Source organism: Babylonia areolata, chromosome 9, assembly GCF_041734735.1.
Source record: "Babylonia areolata isolate BAREFJ2019XMU chromosome 9, ASM4173473v1, whole genome shotgun sequence".
NCBI classification, from domain to species: Eukaryota; Metazoa; Mollusca; class Gastropoda; order Neogastropoda; family Buccinidae; genus Babylonia; species Babylonia areolata.
The window spans coordinates 22,886,455-22,902,600 of NC_134884.1; the positions used below are offsets into that span (position 1 = coordinate 22,886,455).

Genomic DNA, 16,146 nt, shown 5'->3' on the forward strand with positions numbered 1-16,146 from the left:
TTGATAACATGATAGTTTTTACTTTTACAAAGTGAGCGTGTGTGTGCTTGTTTTGATTTTCTGTGTTTTGTATGAAGACTTGCATGGTGTTTTTTTGTGTTTTTTTGTTTTTTTTAAGACTTGCATGTTCCCTGTTGCTTGGTCAAGTGTTTAGTAATGGGCATGAGTAGTAAAAAGGAGTGGCATTTTCATTCAATGTCCATTCACATATTTTGATGTTAGACAACTTGAAAGAAAGCAAGAGACAAAAGTGAAAAAAGAAAAAAATGCGGTCATCAGTAAAATGTGAGAAAGTATAGTAGTACAGTACAAATTATAATAATAAATGTGAATTTATATAGCGCCTATTCTCTAGGCGCTTTACAAAAATAGGTAAATACACACACACACATATTGCTGGCGCACACACATGCACAGACACACCAGCGCAGCATAAATATATTTATTGCAAAGAAAAATAACAATGTTTAACATGTTTTCCAATTCAAACTCGAACAACAAATTCAACAGGTTTTCCAAATCAGAACAAAAGGTCTGTTGCTAAACCAGGAAAAATCTATAAAACAAAAAACTAGAGCCACAGATTCTTCAACAAAGTGCTAGCAGCAGGGCGAATTTTGTCTGTGCTGCAAAGAGGGAAAATCGTTTTGCCACAGATACTGTTTTAAAACTCAAGCTACATAGTCCTGGCTCAAACACATCTTGTATCACATGTCTGCCTGAAGGGTGTGAAAGTCAGGTAGTTAGAGCACTGAGTTCAAATCCAGGCTACATCTTGTTTTAAGGATGGACATTTTTTCAATTTCCATGGTTAACAGATGTGCAAGCATGCTTGTGCCTGAGCCCCCTTCGTACATACACATGCAGAACATCAAATAGGCATGAATAAGATCCCATGTCAGTGTTTGGTGGGTTATGGAAACGAGAACATACCCTGCATGCACACCCTGAAAATTGATTATGGCTGCCTAACAGATGTGGTGAAAGCAGCCATAGACATAAAATTCCACTCATAGATATGACAGACTGTGGAGGCACCGTCCACAACATGAAAAAAAATGCATGCCTCACTACATGGTGTATTGTCTATTGAAATGCAACATCAGAGAAGCGCAGTCCATCTAAAACGTAAAATACAAAGAAAGTGTTCTGATTATTACTGAATCACATAACACCGGAGATATGAATGTTGCACACACTGTTCACATTTTTATCATTGAGCTATTTTGAAGCAAAACATACAAAAATCACACAAGTGCACAGCATTACCACTGCAAGAAGCACAAGGTCCACAAACTGTATGTGCTGGGTAATGCTGATTTAACAACGTAGAAATTGCTCTCTGACCTTGTAACAGTCATTCACAACACGCTTTTATTCAAAGCTTACAAAATAGTCACAGAGAAAAAATACTGTAAATACATTTGTAATTAGAACATATCACAAGGTGGGCAGAAAAAGGGAGGTGTCCAACAATAGGATACCACACACATGGCACTTTTAATGGATTAAATCGTCCAATGAACAATAAAGAAAAAGATAATGTGTATAGTTCTTGAGGCATGTACATGCTTGATGATCTAAGGCACTGACTGGGCAATTTAGAATTTTAAAAAAGTACAATGTGAATTATTAGTTCAAGACAAGTGACGTCCCTTCACAAGTCCTTGGAAACATGGTAAATTTGCATGACAACCAAGTTTCTGCTTTGGCTGCAAGTAAAAAATTCAATATGTGAAACAAATAAATATGAAATGAAAGAAAAAGAGACAGAACTGACATTGTTTCAAACAAATAAATGTCCGTGTTTTAGTTACAAACAAAATTCTGCAGAAAACAGACGTGAAAACAGTGACATGTAATTTCTGTGAAAATCAAATTCAGTATGACATTTAGTAAACTAAACTTTTACATGTTTTCTCAACTGTTTTTGAGGAAACTCGAGAATGTTTTGAAGAAAAATGCAGAATTTGCTCAAGATTTAAGTCAAACCATAGAGCTGTTACCATTTGGAAAAGATATTACAAAAACATATTTGCTCAGATCATTCTTTTTATAGAATACTTTGTCTACAAGTACAAATGCAGAATTAAAAAAACCAACATTTTTTTTTTATAATGATTTAAGAAACAATTATATAAAGTAGAAAGATATGTGTATTCACTTGAAATGTTAACCAGTGTCTTGACTGGCACTTTTATGGCACCCCATATATAAAATTTGTTGAAATCCATAACCCACAAAAAATGCAGACAATGATTACAGTGCTCAACAATATTGCTGGTTCAAAGATTATGCTGTAATACTATGAGTAGGGATAACTATGATGTGTGGTATGAGTTTCTACAGTATTGTTACAAAGGGGTATCTATACAATTCATTAAGAAGTATGATGATCCATAAAGTTACATACTGTGTGTCATTTCCTTTATGATGTTGATCCACACATGATCATACTCAAAAAATTGTCTTCAATTCTATGCTGGTGGTATCTACTGTTTGTGATGTGTTCTAAAACTGCTCTTTTGTTGTCCACATGGCCCGATGGGTGTGTTTTCTCCTTCACATGAAAAAGTGAAGTAAAAGAACAAAAACAACATCAATACTTCTGCTATTACCTTTGCTCTTCAGACATGTACATCTTCCACAAAACTGTTCTAGGAATTCTCACAACCCATCAACCCCAAGCTCCTCAGCCAACTCAAACCAAGGTAGGACGCAAGCATAACAGTCACATGCAAGGAAATGGCCTGATTTTGAAAGTAAGTTTGATTAACGAAGGACGAAACAAAATCTATGGACCTCACACACGGACAGCCAGCCAGGACTCCACCCCCTTAAACAACAAAACCTTCACAACACCAAGACCCCAGCACCAAACAATTTGACCTTGACACTTTGTACCCCATCAGTGCAGCTGTACTGCAGTTTCTGTGGACCAGACCCACAACAGATGAGTGCACTGTCTAAGCCTTCCTTCACACACAAAATGTTCACAATTTCATCACAAACACACTTAACTGCCAAAATCCAGTTTTAAGTATCTAGTTGTAAAGGGTCCCTCCTCCTAAACCCATGTTGGTTAAACTGTAAACCAGTTAACAGCCAAAATCCAGTTTTAAGTATCAAGTTGTAAAGGGGTCCCTCCTTCCTAAACCCATGTTGGTGAAGGTGAAAGTAGTGGTTCCTAATAACACTGCTTGCTTTGTCAAGCACAGGTGTTCCTGTCCACCTGTTGGTGGGCACTGAGGACATGGTGCCACACAGGACTGGATGACCCCCTGTCCATCCATCCACCTTCCCCCTCATTATTCAATTTGCAGCCTGCTTACATCACAGCACAAGGTTTTTCTGCCTTGTTTCAACGGTTTCATTTTAAACAAACATGAACTGGATCATATAATCTTTCATCAGCCAGATCTGAGCAACTGGTGTGACGGGGAGAAACTCTTGGTTTAAAGATGGCGCTTGTCAAAAATGAAGTGTATGAAAAAAAAGTTAACCAGTTCAGTGGCTTTGTACAAGTCATCATTCCCCAGCAACAGCTCTAGTTATCCATAACCTCAACCTTGAATGACATGAGTACCAGCTCTGGATAGCCAGACATGTGACTTTGAGGTCAAACCCCCAGGACAGCTGACAAGGCACATAACTGCTGTGTGAGATTCCCCAATGGGGACATCCACACCCCAAGGGGACATCCACACTCCATGGGGAAATCCACACCCTAAGAGGAAATCCATTGGGGCTCCAACACCAGTCAGAGAGTATTTGTCTAAAGGCTTGTAATTGATGGTTTCGTTTTGTTTTTGTTTTATTTTTTTAGCCACTTCAAAAGGATCATTGTATTTACACTGTAAGGTCGTAATACTTTGCTGCCAACGCCTATAATACAATAACATAACACACAGCCCAACCCCACCCACAAAAAAACATCTAAAAAACAGGAAACAACCTCATATGGTTCAGAGAAATTGTGTCACAGTGGTTTTTTTTTGTTTTCTTTGTTCCTTTATAAAAAAAAAAAAATTTAAAATGAAACTACTGTACAAAGAAAACAGACTTTTGTTATCAATTTCACAGGCTGATACTGTGATAGATTTCACACAGTGTAGGAATGTGTTTGGAAACAGGTAAAATTTTGCACGGCAGTTCTGCAAATGAGCACTGATCTTGTATGTTCCATAGTTTTTACTGGAAATAACACAAAAAGGACATTTACTTCAGAAATGATTATCAGGAAGCAAATTTATGCATAAGGAAATCTGTTTTGGTGTCTGGGTACTTTCATCTACTGCTTCAAATGGGCAGATGACAGTCACCTAAACTATGTCTCACCTCCATGGCTGGATATTTTTATATATAAAAAAAAAAACCCACTGATCACTTGAAAAAGGATTTGCTATGGCCATCTCCATTTTTTTTTTCTTGGGTACAGACAAGAAAACCACCACCATCACCACCAACCAAGAAAGTATTACCAGTAATCTTTCTCTGTTTCTTCTCACCAAAACTTTATGGATCAGTAAATGACAGTGTGGCAAACCACCAACCAAAAAAGTATTGCCGGTAATCTTTCTCTATTTCTTCTCACCAAAACTTTATGGATCAGTAAATGACAGAGTGGCAAAAATGTATTCTCAACAGAAAGCCGGTGGTAGTCAAGTAAAAATACCAACAATACAACAACTGAAATTCTGAATAGACTCATTCATGATTTCAAACGGACTATTGAGCAACTGCTTAACAGCAAAAAAACCCAAACAAACAAACTGAATGTTGAGCACAGAGAACCTGTAAACTCAGTCAACCGTTAAACAATACAAACAAACATTTAAACAGTTTACCATTCATAACACAGTTAACAAAAACTGGAGAAATATGCCCCTTATTCTTGTTGCTTACCATCCAGCCAACCACAAAGGGCCTTATCAGAACAGTCAAACCATACAAATTCTCATCCATGTCAACACAAAACTGTCACATATACAAAAAAAACACCACCAATACAAACCCCAAAACACAGTTCTTGACACAGTATCCCAACCATTTAGCTCCTTATGGCAAATAATACTAGGCCATGATGAGGACACCAGCCATACCGCTTAATTTATCATCCCAAAATTACAAAAAAATCGTAAAAAAGGAAAAAAAACAATACTTCAAAGTAAAATAAACCCAAAACATATAGGCAAATAACACTGCAGAATAGGCAGCTAGTTCCCATCTCAGTGTTTACATGTCACTTCCTAATCGCCAGAGCAAAACAGCACAGATAGTACATCATAGACTGTGGAAAAGGGAAAAAAGTGTCAGGCTTGCTTGAAAAAAGAAAGGGGAATGGACTGGGAAGGCAGAAAAAGGAGACAACAGTGAAGAAAGAAAAAAGGCAGATACAAAGACAGTGACCGAAAAGAGGAAATTTCTAGCACAAAATTTCCAGAAGGCGGGGATGCTATTTATACTGAGAGACCCCCAGCATCCCCATGGGGTAAATATGCCCCTGTCCATAATATTTCATGGCAAAGCTGAAAAATCATAACCCATCCCTTTGATTCTGCATCTTATCATCCACAAGCATATACAAATTAGATACAAAATCATAACCTTTTCCCTGTCATTTTGAGTATATAATAATCTAAATCAGCTATAGGCATATGCAAAAACCAGATACAAAATCATACACCTTCCGCTTTCACTATGTGTACATAATGGAACAGCCAAAGGCATGTGCAAAAATCAGATGCTAATTCCTTTTTGGCAAATTATCAGTGCAATACCAATTCACTTTGCTCAACCTCACAAAACAGATGCTACATTGTTAGTCCATAGGCAAGCAGTCATTCCGGATTGTAGATCCACGTTCACCTGTGGGTTTCTCAATTGTCGGAGTCCAGAAACGGTTCCACCAGATTCTTAAACTCTTCAGGGTACCTCAGATGCAGGTTGTGTTTAGCTTCTGGCCAGTTCACCAGCCTGAATAAAAAGAAAAAAAAGAAAAAAATTGGCAATGTAATTAAGTAAAGCATGGTTATTTTTTTTTAAACAAAACCTGAAAAAATGAACAGAAATGGACAACGCAAGTAAAGCATGATTTAACTCAGTACTGCCAGTCAACTTTCCCCACAACTGATCCATTTGTATTAGTAAGACATAACATCAACAACAAAAATTGTTAGAATTTATGAACTGGAAACTTCCAAACTGATCAGTAACATAACGAGTTAAATGAGGACCAAAAAAAAAAAAAAAAAAAAAAATTGCTATCATACAGTGAGATGATAAGTATCCATACTTTTTGTTTGAAATTTGCACACTAAGGACTTGTAAACTAATCCAGGAAAGCACACAGTGTTTGAAACAGATTAAATTCAGAACCTTACAATTATAGCCTCGATAGGGCTGCTTTGTTAAATTCGTTGTCTGCCTTGTGACTGAGAAGAAACTGGATCAGACGACGTTGACAACATGCACTGTTCACGTGAACCAGTCACCGTGAAAATAACTCTCCTGCTCTGTACATACTAATGTACCTCTGTACATGACAAAACAATTCATTTCTATATACACCAAAACAATACTACAGTACAAAACACACACACACACACACACACACACACACGCTCATGCAGACACACAATAACAGGGGTTAGTTAACAGCTCTGTGACTCTTGCTGATAAAGCTCACTTGGCTCCAGGGATGTTGGCAGCAAGGAAGTCGGGATGTTCCTGAGGGACAAGCGGATCTTTCTGTCCATGGATGATCAGCGTTGGACACTTCACATTCTTCGTCTCCTGTATGCAAATGTCCCCTGTGTCACACACACACACCACACCATAGTAACTGTTGTCATCAGATTAAAGGTTAAGGCCAGACACGGTAGTACAAAAACGTATGAAATAAACTTGAAGTTTATGGCTTTCTGTGACATAGTATGCAAAGATATTGGACTACACATGTCTAAAAAGGTCATTTTGTGCAATTTGTCGTGACAGTTTCCATGGAAACGAATCCAAAATGGCCGACAAACAAAAAAAAATTAAAAGCTTAAAACTTCGGTACCTTTACAGATATGTTATTTCTGTTTGTTTTATTTGATTTATTTGTATTTGTTCTTTATTATAGTGCAGTGGTATTTTGGAATTTGAATAAATACATTTGTTATTATTTTTTTGTTGAAATGTGTATAAATTCCTTGACATAATGTTTTTCAAATGAGTGTATATTCATTCTTTTATTAGTACTATACAAACCACTGCACTATAATAAAGATGAATACATAAAGAAAGAAAGTACCAAGTTTGAACATGCTATCTTTTAAAGTTTTTGAGCATTAGCATTTTGAAAAATGGTATTACAAAGACAAAACACAAAACTGAGAAAACAGGAAAAGAAAGAGATGTGCTTGTACTCACAAGAAATCACACATGTTGATGCTGTTTGAAGCTTTATTTAAGTGAATATAGTACCCAGGTGAAATGGACTATAAAGATTAGATGTTGAAGAAGCAAATTATGTGAAAAAACGAAAATCACAAAAAGTCATGATTTTGGTCAAAATTTCACTACCGTGCCTGGCCTTAAAGATCCCATAGCCTAGTTTGGCCATCGGGGCAGTGAATTCATATCCACTGTGTCTTGGGCTCGGCATAGGAGGGGCGGGGCCTGTTCTCTCCTTCCTGCCGTTTTAACACAACCAAAGTCAGGTACATGTGTGTAAAAAAGAGCCACAGGACGGAAATTTCCATCTACAGCACTGTAGGTATATTCCTATCACAAAATCATCAAATTCATGTCAAATTGTCATAATTGGACAGTGTGCTCATTTCCCTTTCAGAAAGGTATAAGTTATAGTGGTATAAATGCTAGGATATGTTTCTTAATTATTACCCTCTATGACCAAAATCCCTTGGCAAACAGTTGTTACTGAGCATAAAACAGGCTTGGCACTGAAATGGTTAAAAAAAAAAAAAAAAAAAAAAAAGAAAAGAAAAAAAGACAGCAATTGGATTTCCCACCTTTTCGTTTCTCCATGTATCTCTCATAGGCATTGATCCAAAGACTCCAGTTTCTCTGAAAATACTCCTTCCCGTACAGTACCATGAAAGGCCTCTTCATTTTCTCACTCCATTTGCTGACGTCCTGATATTCTGAAAGTTACAACAAAAATCTTTTTTTTTAATCATGGTATATAAATTCTTTCTAACATTTCCTGCCTTGAGCCATATAGCTGAATGGTTTGTTACTGAATAGGACTTTCAACCTGAGGGTCTAAGGTTTGATCCTCGTACTGGTGTGGTGGGTTAAGGGTGAAGTTCTTTTGTTTTTTCCAAGTCTCCCAGGTCAACAAACATGCAAATCAGCTTGTGCCTCAAATTCCTTCATGCTTATACACATGCAGAAGATCAAATATACACATCAAAACACTGTGGAAATATGAATGTGGTTGCCTATATGGCAGGGTGAAACATGGTCATGCACATAAGTTTCAAGTGAACATGGGAGTTATTGCCCATGAATGAAGAAAGAAAGAGAGAAAAGGAAGGAAGGAAACAAATACACACTCACACAAACATTCACACACCAGGAACCCACCCACCTACAAACCATTACATTATAATGATACCCCTATCTCTGCTCTTTCGCAAAATCACCATATGCAGATATTTAAATAAAGAAATCTGAACTCGCACACATACACACATGCACATACACACACATGTGCATACACACACACACAAAGTTTGATGGCTTATAACTGAATGTCATAAAAAAAAATTATGTAAACTATTGTTTGTACACCTTTTTAGAAACTGCTCCACCTAAGAATAAACTGTTGCGCACAATGCTTCGTTACTATGGTGCGCTACAGTGTATCTCGAGTTTACAAATTTGTAGTTCATAGGTTAATGTCTAATGCAAAACTAAGTTGCACAGCTCTGTTCTTCAGTCATCCAAACATGCTCCTGTACTTTTAGTGTGGCTGAGAATACCATTGCATGAGTACAATACATGTGAGCATACAGTCACCCAGCTCTACCATCTCCTCAAACTTCTTCAAGTACTGAGGCTCAAAATCAGTTGCAAACTCTGTGTGTTTTCCTTGGGAAGCGATAGAAGCTGCCATGACTGCTAGCTCTGATGTTGATGAAGATGATGATGAATTTTAGACATTGGTAAGTGGTCCCAAAACAGTACTAGCGAGGATGAAAGTGATGTAAGTGTTGGCAGTGAGAAACATGGTTTCAGAGACAGTGACTCAGCAGCAGATTGTGGCTCTTGCTGATGTCGCTAAAGGCCAAGACTTAAATGAGAAACACTTTTTTGAGTTTCTCATGCAAGACTGGCACAAAGACTTCTCTTTTTTCTGATTTTTTAGCACTCCATGATAAAATCCAGCACAGCATGAGCATGTGTGTGAGTGTGTATGTGTATCTGTACGTGTCCAGGCAACATTGATACTGATTCTATAGTGGATATCCACTGTACATACACATCTGCTCAATTCACTGCAACAATCAGGGAGTGTCTATGGTTACAAAAGACCACATTTGTGAAATTTCTGTTACATGAGAAAAAATCAAACCATTTATCATTTTATGTCAGTTGTGAAAAACATGGATTTTTTTCCAAAAATTTGATAAATCAGTCAATAATACATTATGTGCTTTGAAACTTTGCCACATGTTAGTGAACTTAGTCCATTCTGTTCTTTATATTACTACAACATTTCACAGCTGTATGTGCTTGCATTCTTAAAAAAAATAAATAAATAAAATCTTGTAACATACACAAACAGCCAGCAGAGAAAGTATAATGAAGGAAGTCATCGGGCAGTATAGAATGCATTAACCATCTTCTGTACCACTGTGAAAAAGTCTGTACACTGCCGGAGAAAAGAAAGACATTTAGTCATTTTATGCACAAACATTTATCATCTTTATAAAAAGTGTATTTCTATGAAAATGTCCAGGAGTGATTCCCCCCCAACCCCACCCTCCCCATCATAAAAACTGAAAGAAACATTTGGAAATATATAATGGCAACAACCAGGAAAACCCCCCACTCATGATGGATACTGAGTCACTGACACAATATAACAATTAACAAACCAACAGAAACAAACTAAAAAATGAAATAAAATAAACAAACAAGCAAGCAACACCATCAACATTACAGCAAAACAAAACAGATTAGAACAGAACACACCTCTATAGACAGCTATGTCTGCAGGCGAAACGTAGGCATTGGCGCCCCAGACCACCAACCGTTTCATCAGGTGGGGGTACCTGCCGGCTATTATCAGTCCTGTGATGCCACCATCACTCCACCCAAGGATGGAGAACTGAGTCTGGTCTAGAGACTACACACACACACACACACACACACACACACACACACACACAGAAATAACAAATAAATACAGAAAAATTCCAGGAACCGGCCATGACAGTAATTAGCTGTACTGATGTTCATCCATTTCACGACCAATATCAATTTTGCTCATGAATCTGTCCTGGCTGGTGATTGCTGGGTATTTTGCTGTTTCCATAGCCCACCTAACACTGATATGGATTACATGATCTCTAAGAGTCTGATATATCCGTGGGATCTTCTGCATGCATATACACACGGAAGGGCTCAGGCGCTAGTGGGTTTGCATGTATGCTGACCAGGGAGATCAGAAAAATCTCCACCCTTCACTCACTACATTTGCCAAAACCAGGGACTGAATTCATAGCATGAATTCATAGCACGCAAAGTGAAAATCCAGTGCTCTAACAATACAGACACTGCACTTCACTGTGTGAATGTCTATATGCATGTGAATTTGTGAGTGTGCAAGCATGCATGAATGCATGTGTGTGTAAGTGTGTGTGCATGTATGTGTAAGTGTGTGTGTGTGTGTGTGTGTGTGAACATACATGCATGTGTGTATGCAAACCTGCTGGAATGATACCAAGCACATGAAACACTGACTGTAAATAAAACCAAAATGACAACCCTCTCACTCCTTCCTTCCCCATGTCTGGGTGAAACAAAAGCACATATTCTGCTCATCTCCTTACCCTGGTAAATAAGCATTTTGTTTCGTTTTCCTTCATTCTGCTTCCTAAAGCATTCTAGTTTTGTTTCATTTCATTCAGCTTCCTAATTTAATTTTCTTTCATTTCACTGGGCTTCCTCTCCGTTCTCTGCACTGACCTCCATCAGGGCCACAGCATCGTCAGCATCTCGCTGGAAGAAGCCCAGAGGCCAGTCCCGCTCTGGCGGAATGCTGCGTCCGTAGCCGCGGGGGTCCATGGCGATGATGGTGTACTTCTCCTTGCTCAGGGTCTCCAGCTGTGGGCTAAAATCAGTGCGAGAGGAACCTGGAGTCACAACACACACATGCATGGGATAAGTATATCAACCACCTCTTTGACGCACCATACAACATGCACATGCACGGAATACGTATATCAACTAGCTCTTTGACATACCATAAGACATGCACATGCACAGAATATCAACCAGCTCTTTGACGCACTGTTCCACAGAAAATGAGAAAATCATTCAGCTCTCTGACGCACACACACATAAAAAGTAAATATTTCACCCAGCAATTCACACACACACACACACACACACACACACACACACACACACACACACACTAAGTAAATCAACCAGCACTCTGATATTTGGACATACACAAAATAAGAATATCACCCCGCTTTTACCCAGCAAATCTATATATTCCATACAACATGCACAAATTAAGTATATCGTTAAGCACTTTGAAATACCATACAACATGCACACATGCAAAATAATTGTATCATCCAGACTCTTTGATATACCATGCGATATGCACACACACAAAATATATACACATGTACAAAATAAATTTATCACCCAGCTCTTGGACATTCCATATAATATGCAAACACACAAAATGAGTATATCACCCAACTCTTTGATATACCATACAATATGCACACACACAAAATATATAAACATGTACAAAATCTATTTAATACCCAGTTCTTTGATATACTGTACAACATACACACACACAAAATATATAAACATGTACAAAATAGATATATCACCCAGCTCTGATATACCACACAACATGCACACACACACACAACACAAAATAAATATATCACCAAGCTCTTTGATACACTGTGCAACATGCACACACACAAAATAAATATATCACCCAGCACTTTAATATACCGTACAACATGCGCACACACAAAAATAAATATATCACCATGCAACCTCTTTGATACACCATACAGCACGCACATGCACAGATTAAGTACATCACCCACCACTTTGATTTACATCCTACAATACATACACACACAAAATAAACATATCACCCAGCACTCTGATACACTGTACACAAGCACAAAGATGAGTACATCATCCACCACTTTGACATACCACAGAAAATGTACATGGACAAAATAAATATATCACTCAGCCCTTTAACATAACATAATTGTTTAACTTTTAGGCAATATTTTTCCCTCAACCCTATTGTACATGAGTGCATATTATTTGTGAATAAAATTTGTAGCAGAACAAGTGGGCTCTAGCATACATCACAAAATTGAAAATAACACAAGCTCAAAAAACAAGAATGATGAAAGGGGGAAAAAAAGGCGGGGGCGGTATATTTGTTTTAATAGCAATAAACATCGCGGAGCCAACAACTGGTAAATGTTTTTCAAGCTTTCAATTGTCATTATCATTTAACCACTGTACATAAATATATAAAAGTCATAAAGGCTGTACACAGTTAAACACACACACACACACACACACACACACAGAACATATCATGCGTGCATGTGGGACTGAGCGGGTGAGCACGGGCAAGCAAGCATTTCTGTGTGTGTGTGATCGGAAGTGATTTTTAAATATTTTCTTATTTTACTTGGATTTCATGTATCTTCATGTTAATGTTCTAATCTTATTGGCGTGACATATGTTATGTGCATGCATACGTTGTTTGTGTGTGTGTGTGAGTGTGTGTGTGATTGAGTGTGTGTGTGTGTGTGTGTGTGTGTGTGTGTGTGTGTGTGTGTGCATTTTACTTATATATACGATTTATTCCCTTGATGTTTTTATTTATGCATTGTTGTACAATACCTTATGGTCTTAATGTGTGTGTGTGTGTGTGCATGTGTGTGTGTGTGTGGGTGTGTGTGCGTGCGTGCGCGCATGTCATTTTTAGTAATCTTATACCCTTTTTTTGTTGGATGTTTTCATTTGTTAATATTTTTGTGCAATACCCTATTGTCTTAACATGAGTATGTGTGTGTGTGTGTGTGGGGGGGGGTGGGGGTTAGTATATCATCAGCTATTGGGAATTCTTATTTGACTAGTTTTAATCTCTTCTTATGTTGCACATGATTTTATGCCAGTGTTTACAATGAGCCTGTGATTGCACAACTTAATTTCCATGTGGATTAATAAAGTGTTTTTGATTGTTTGATTGACTGATTGATAGAACAAGAGTAATTTTCCGGCTTTGCAAATTGCATGAACATCTCCAGCTTTGGTGCTTGATCATAAATGAAAATGCAGAAGGCTATTGGGAATAGAACTGGGTATTTCTGTGTGAATGAGCAAAGTCAGTGGACCGGCATGGAAGGTGAGGGGAGGGAGCTGGGGGTGATGGGGAGGGAGTGACATGGGAGTTTGAAACATGATCATGATACATCAAAGGAATGGATGAAGCTCTATCATTACCCAATGCACCAGGCAGCAGCAGCAGTGTATGGTTTCCGGTGCCCGTCTTTTCATAATGAATCCGGACCCCATTCACAACTGGGAAGTAGGATGTGATGGCAGAGCTGCTGAAAACAAACATCCACACTGAAAAGTGAACGTCACTTGAATTGTTTGTATGTGTACTCATATCTTAATAATTTGCTGCTCTGATTCTGATTTTTAGAATGTAAGGCCTGCAGCATGGACTGGGCATCAATCAGGGAAACTATGTTATGGGTAGCATAAGCGCTAACCTCGATGTGGGCTGCTGTTGTTTTCAGGGCTTTTCCCTCAGCCTTATAGTTGGTGGAGTGAAGGCCAGTAGCAAAGCAGATCTTTTCTTCCCTCCCACCTAGGTACTGAATGTAGATTTCCGACCCACTGTTTCATACAACTTTCTCAGCAGAACCGTCATTGTAAACTTGAGTCCAGGATTCTTTTGTATCGTGGGTTTGGAGGTGCTGAAGGGTATAGGACTTTTTCTCAGCACCACTCTGAGAGTCTCTGGGGCCAACACCAGGGATGCTGAAATGAGTGTGGCTGAGTATTCCCTCTCCCCATGCAGGGACAGCCAGACACCGAAGGATCTCTTTGGGGTCATAGTCAAGGATGTCTCGGTGTTGTTATTCAAGGGTCCTGCTGTGGTGGGCAAAGTGGCTTCTCTTCAGTCGTCCCTTGGTATATTTCTTATCATGCATATTTATTTTCAAATGTGCGTAAATGTTTTATGTTTTACGTACAGCTGAAAGACTTCTCCAATTTTCAAGGGCAATTAATGTATCTTGTATCTTGAAGCCACATTTCAACCCCAGACACTGACACACAATAACATTTACTTATCGATTAACTCTTTCACCATCATATGCAACTACAGCCGATTAGTACTGGTGGACTAGACGATTCACTGCCATTGGCAACTTCAGTCAAAATTGAGTGTTCATTTTAAAATGACTGTTTTTCACATTGTAACAATGCTTGACAGCTGCTGCCAACTTTCCTGCCCAAAGGAAATTGATTAATCTTTGTCCTTTGATCAAGTTTGGAGCAAACAGGTCTAATGTGTTGTTCTGACATGAACCAAATCGTGTGAAAGAGAACATCAAGTCCAAAATATCTGGCGCTGTGAAGTTTTTTCACATAAAAACTTGGCAGTGAAAGAGTTAATGCTTCATGTATTCTCGTTTTTATTCACATGCTTATATATGATTATCAACAGAGCTTTGCTTTGGTTTGGATGTGTTTTGTGTGTGTGTGTGTGTGTGTGTGTGTGTGTGTGTGTGTGTGTGATTCTCATGTATTCATTTTCTCTGCTATTTACTGGCAGTAGTTTAGGTCTTTTTGTGCCTTTAACTTTATAACTTGCCGGGCGAACACACTTAAATACGGTCACAGTGCAACAATTCATTGACGGACTTCGACCTCCACTCTGGTACCACTAGAAATCACTTTAACAACGCTCATTCCTGCATAGTTCAAGTCAACGACCTATTTACGGTACACTTTTAAGATCAACTTTTTCAGTGCTGGGGGTATTAGTGTTGTATTCGAGGAAGTGGAGTGCTCTCAGACGTAATTTATCGTATACTGCATAGATTACCATGCAATGTCATCGTCCTTTACCTTGTGCACAGCTGGCGACCCAGTCCGACGGCTTGGCCTACGTGGTCTTGAACCACCGACAGCCTGGCAGCACACCTTTGGCCGAGCCTGAGCGCACCGCAGACAGCAATATTAAGCATTGTTACTTTTTTATTCTTCTTTTTTGGTCAACGAAGTCTTGCTTATGATAAGTTGTCCTTGATATCATGAACACATTCGCTGCCACCAATGAAAGGTTAAAGGGACATAACTGTAATTATTGAGTTCAGGAAATGTGGCAAAATAATCAACGTGTTGATTGTGCCTACACAACAGAAGAAGAAGAAATAGTAGTAGTAGTTGTAGTAGTGTATATATATATATATATATATATATATATATATATATATATATATATATATATATACATATATATGATAGTCAGTCGTGTCCGACTATGACCATCAGAACAGCAGAGGAGACAACTGCTGTTCCGACTATTTGGGCTAGAATTTGATTATAGTGGAGAGTGTCTTGCCCAAGTACATCCCCACTCTCTCGGCCAAGAGTGTTTTAGGACAGTTGGCGTTGAGATGGTTCCCAAAGGCCAACTAGCCCACAAGGCTGCAGCACTAAGAGCCAGTGCAATTTTGCCTCCTCGTTTGAGAGTCATAGTCCTTCACAAAAGACTGAGCTGTAAATGGTTTCCCATTGACTGGAGAAACCATTGATAATACAGCTCTCAGTTGGGTCTGGCATTTGACTGCCTAGGCCTCACGGCCTTTTTTATGTCCC

At 38.5% G+C, this 16,146-nt stretch overlaps 1 protein-coding gene across 2 annotated transcripts; it reads right to left on the reverse strand.

Moving 5' to 3' along the window:
* Positions 1-428: 428 nt before the first annotated feature.
* On the reverse strand, positions 429-15,626 carry LOC143286139 (serine hydrolase BPHL-like). Of its 2 annotated transcripts, none has more exons than XM_076593738.1 (7): positions 15,394-15,626; positions 13,753-13,856; positions 11,206-11,372; positions 10,210-10,363; positions 8,019-8,150; positions 6,689-6,812; positions 429-5,976 (listed from the first exon to the last, which is right to left on the reverse strand). In XM_076593738.1, exons 1-7 carry the CDS (start codon positions 15,510-15,512, stop codon positions 5,880-5,882), a joined length of 897 nt encoding a protein of 298 aa, XP_076449853.1. In that variant the 5' UTR covers positions 15,513-15,626; the 3' UTR covers positions 429-5,879. The 2 variants fall into 2 exon arrangements, with proteins under 2 accessions (XP_076449853.1, XP_076449852.1); XM_076593737.1 differs by having other exon boundaries at positions 13,753-13,859.
* Positions 15,627-16,146: the final 520 nt, after the last annotated feature.

Excerpts from the sequence above, each read along its gene's own strand:
- LOC143286139 (XM_076593737.1), bottom strand. The coding sequence starts at position 15,512 with ATGCTTAATATTGCTGTCTGCGGTGCGCTCAGGCTCGGCCAAAGGTGT. Across the intron at positions 11,373-13,752 it reads GCTGCTGCCTGGTGCATTGG|GTTCCTCTCGCACTGATTTT; the intron begins GTAATGATAGAG and ends TTGTGACTCCAG. Across the intron at positions 10,364-11,205 it reads ATGCTGTGGCCCTGATGGAG|TCTCTAGACCAGACTCAGTT; the intron begins GTCAGTGCAGAG and ends GTGTGTGTGTAG.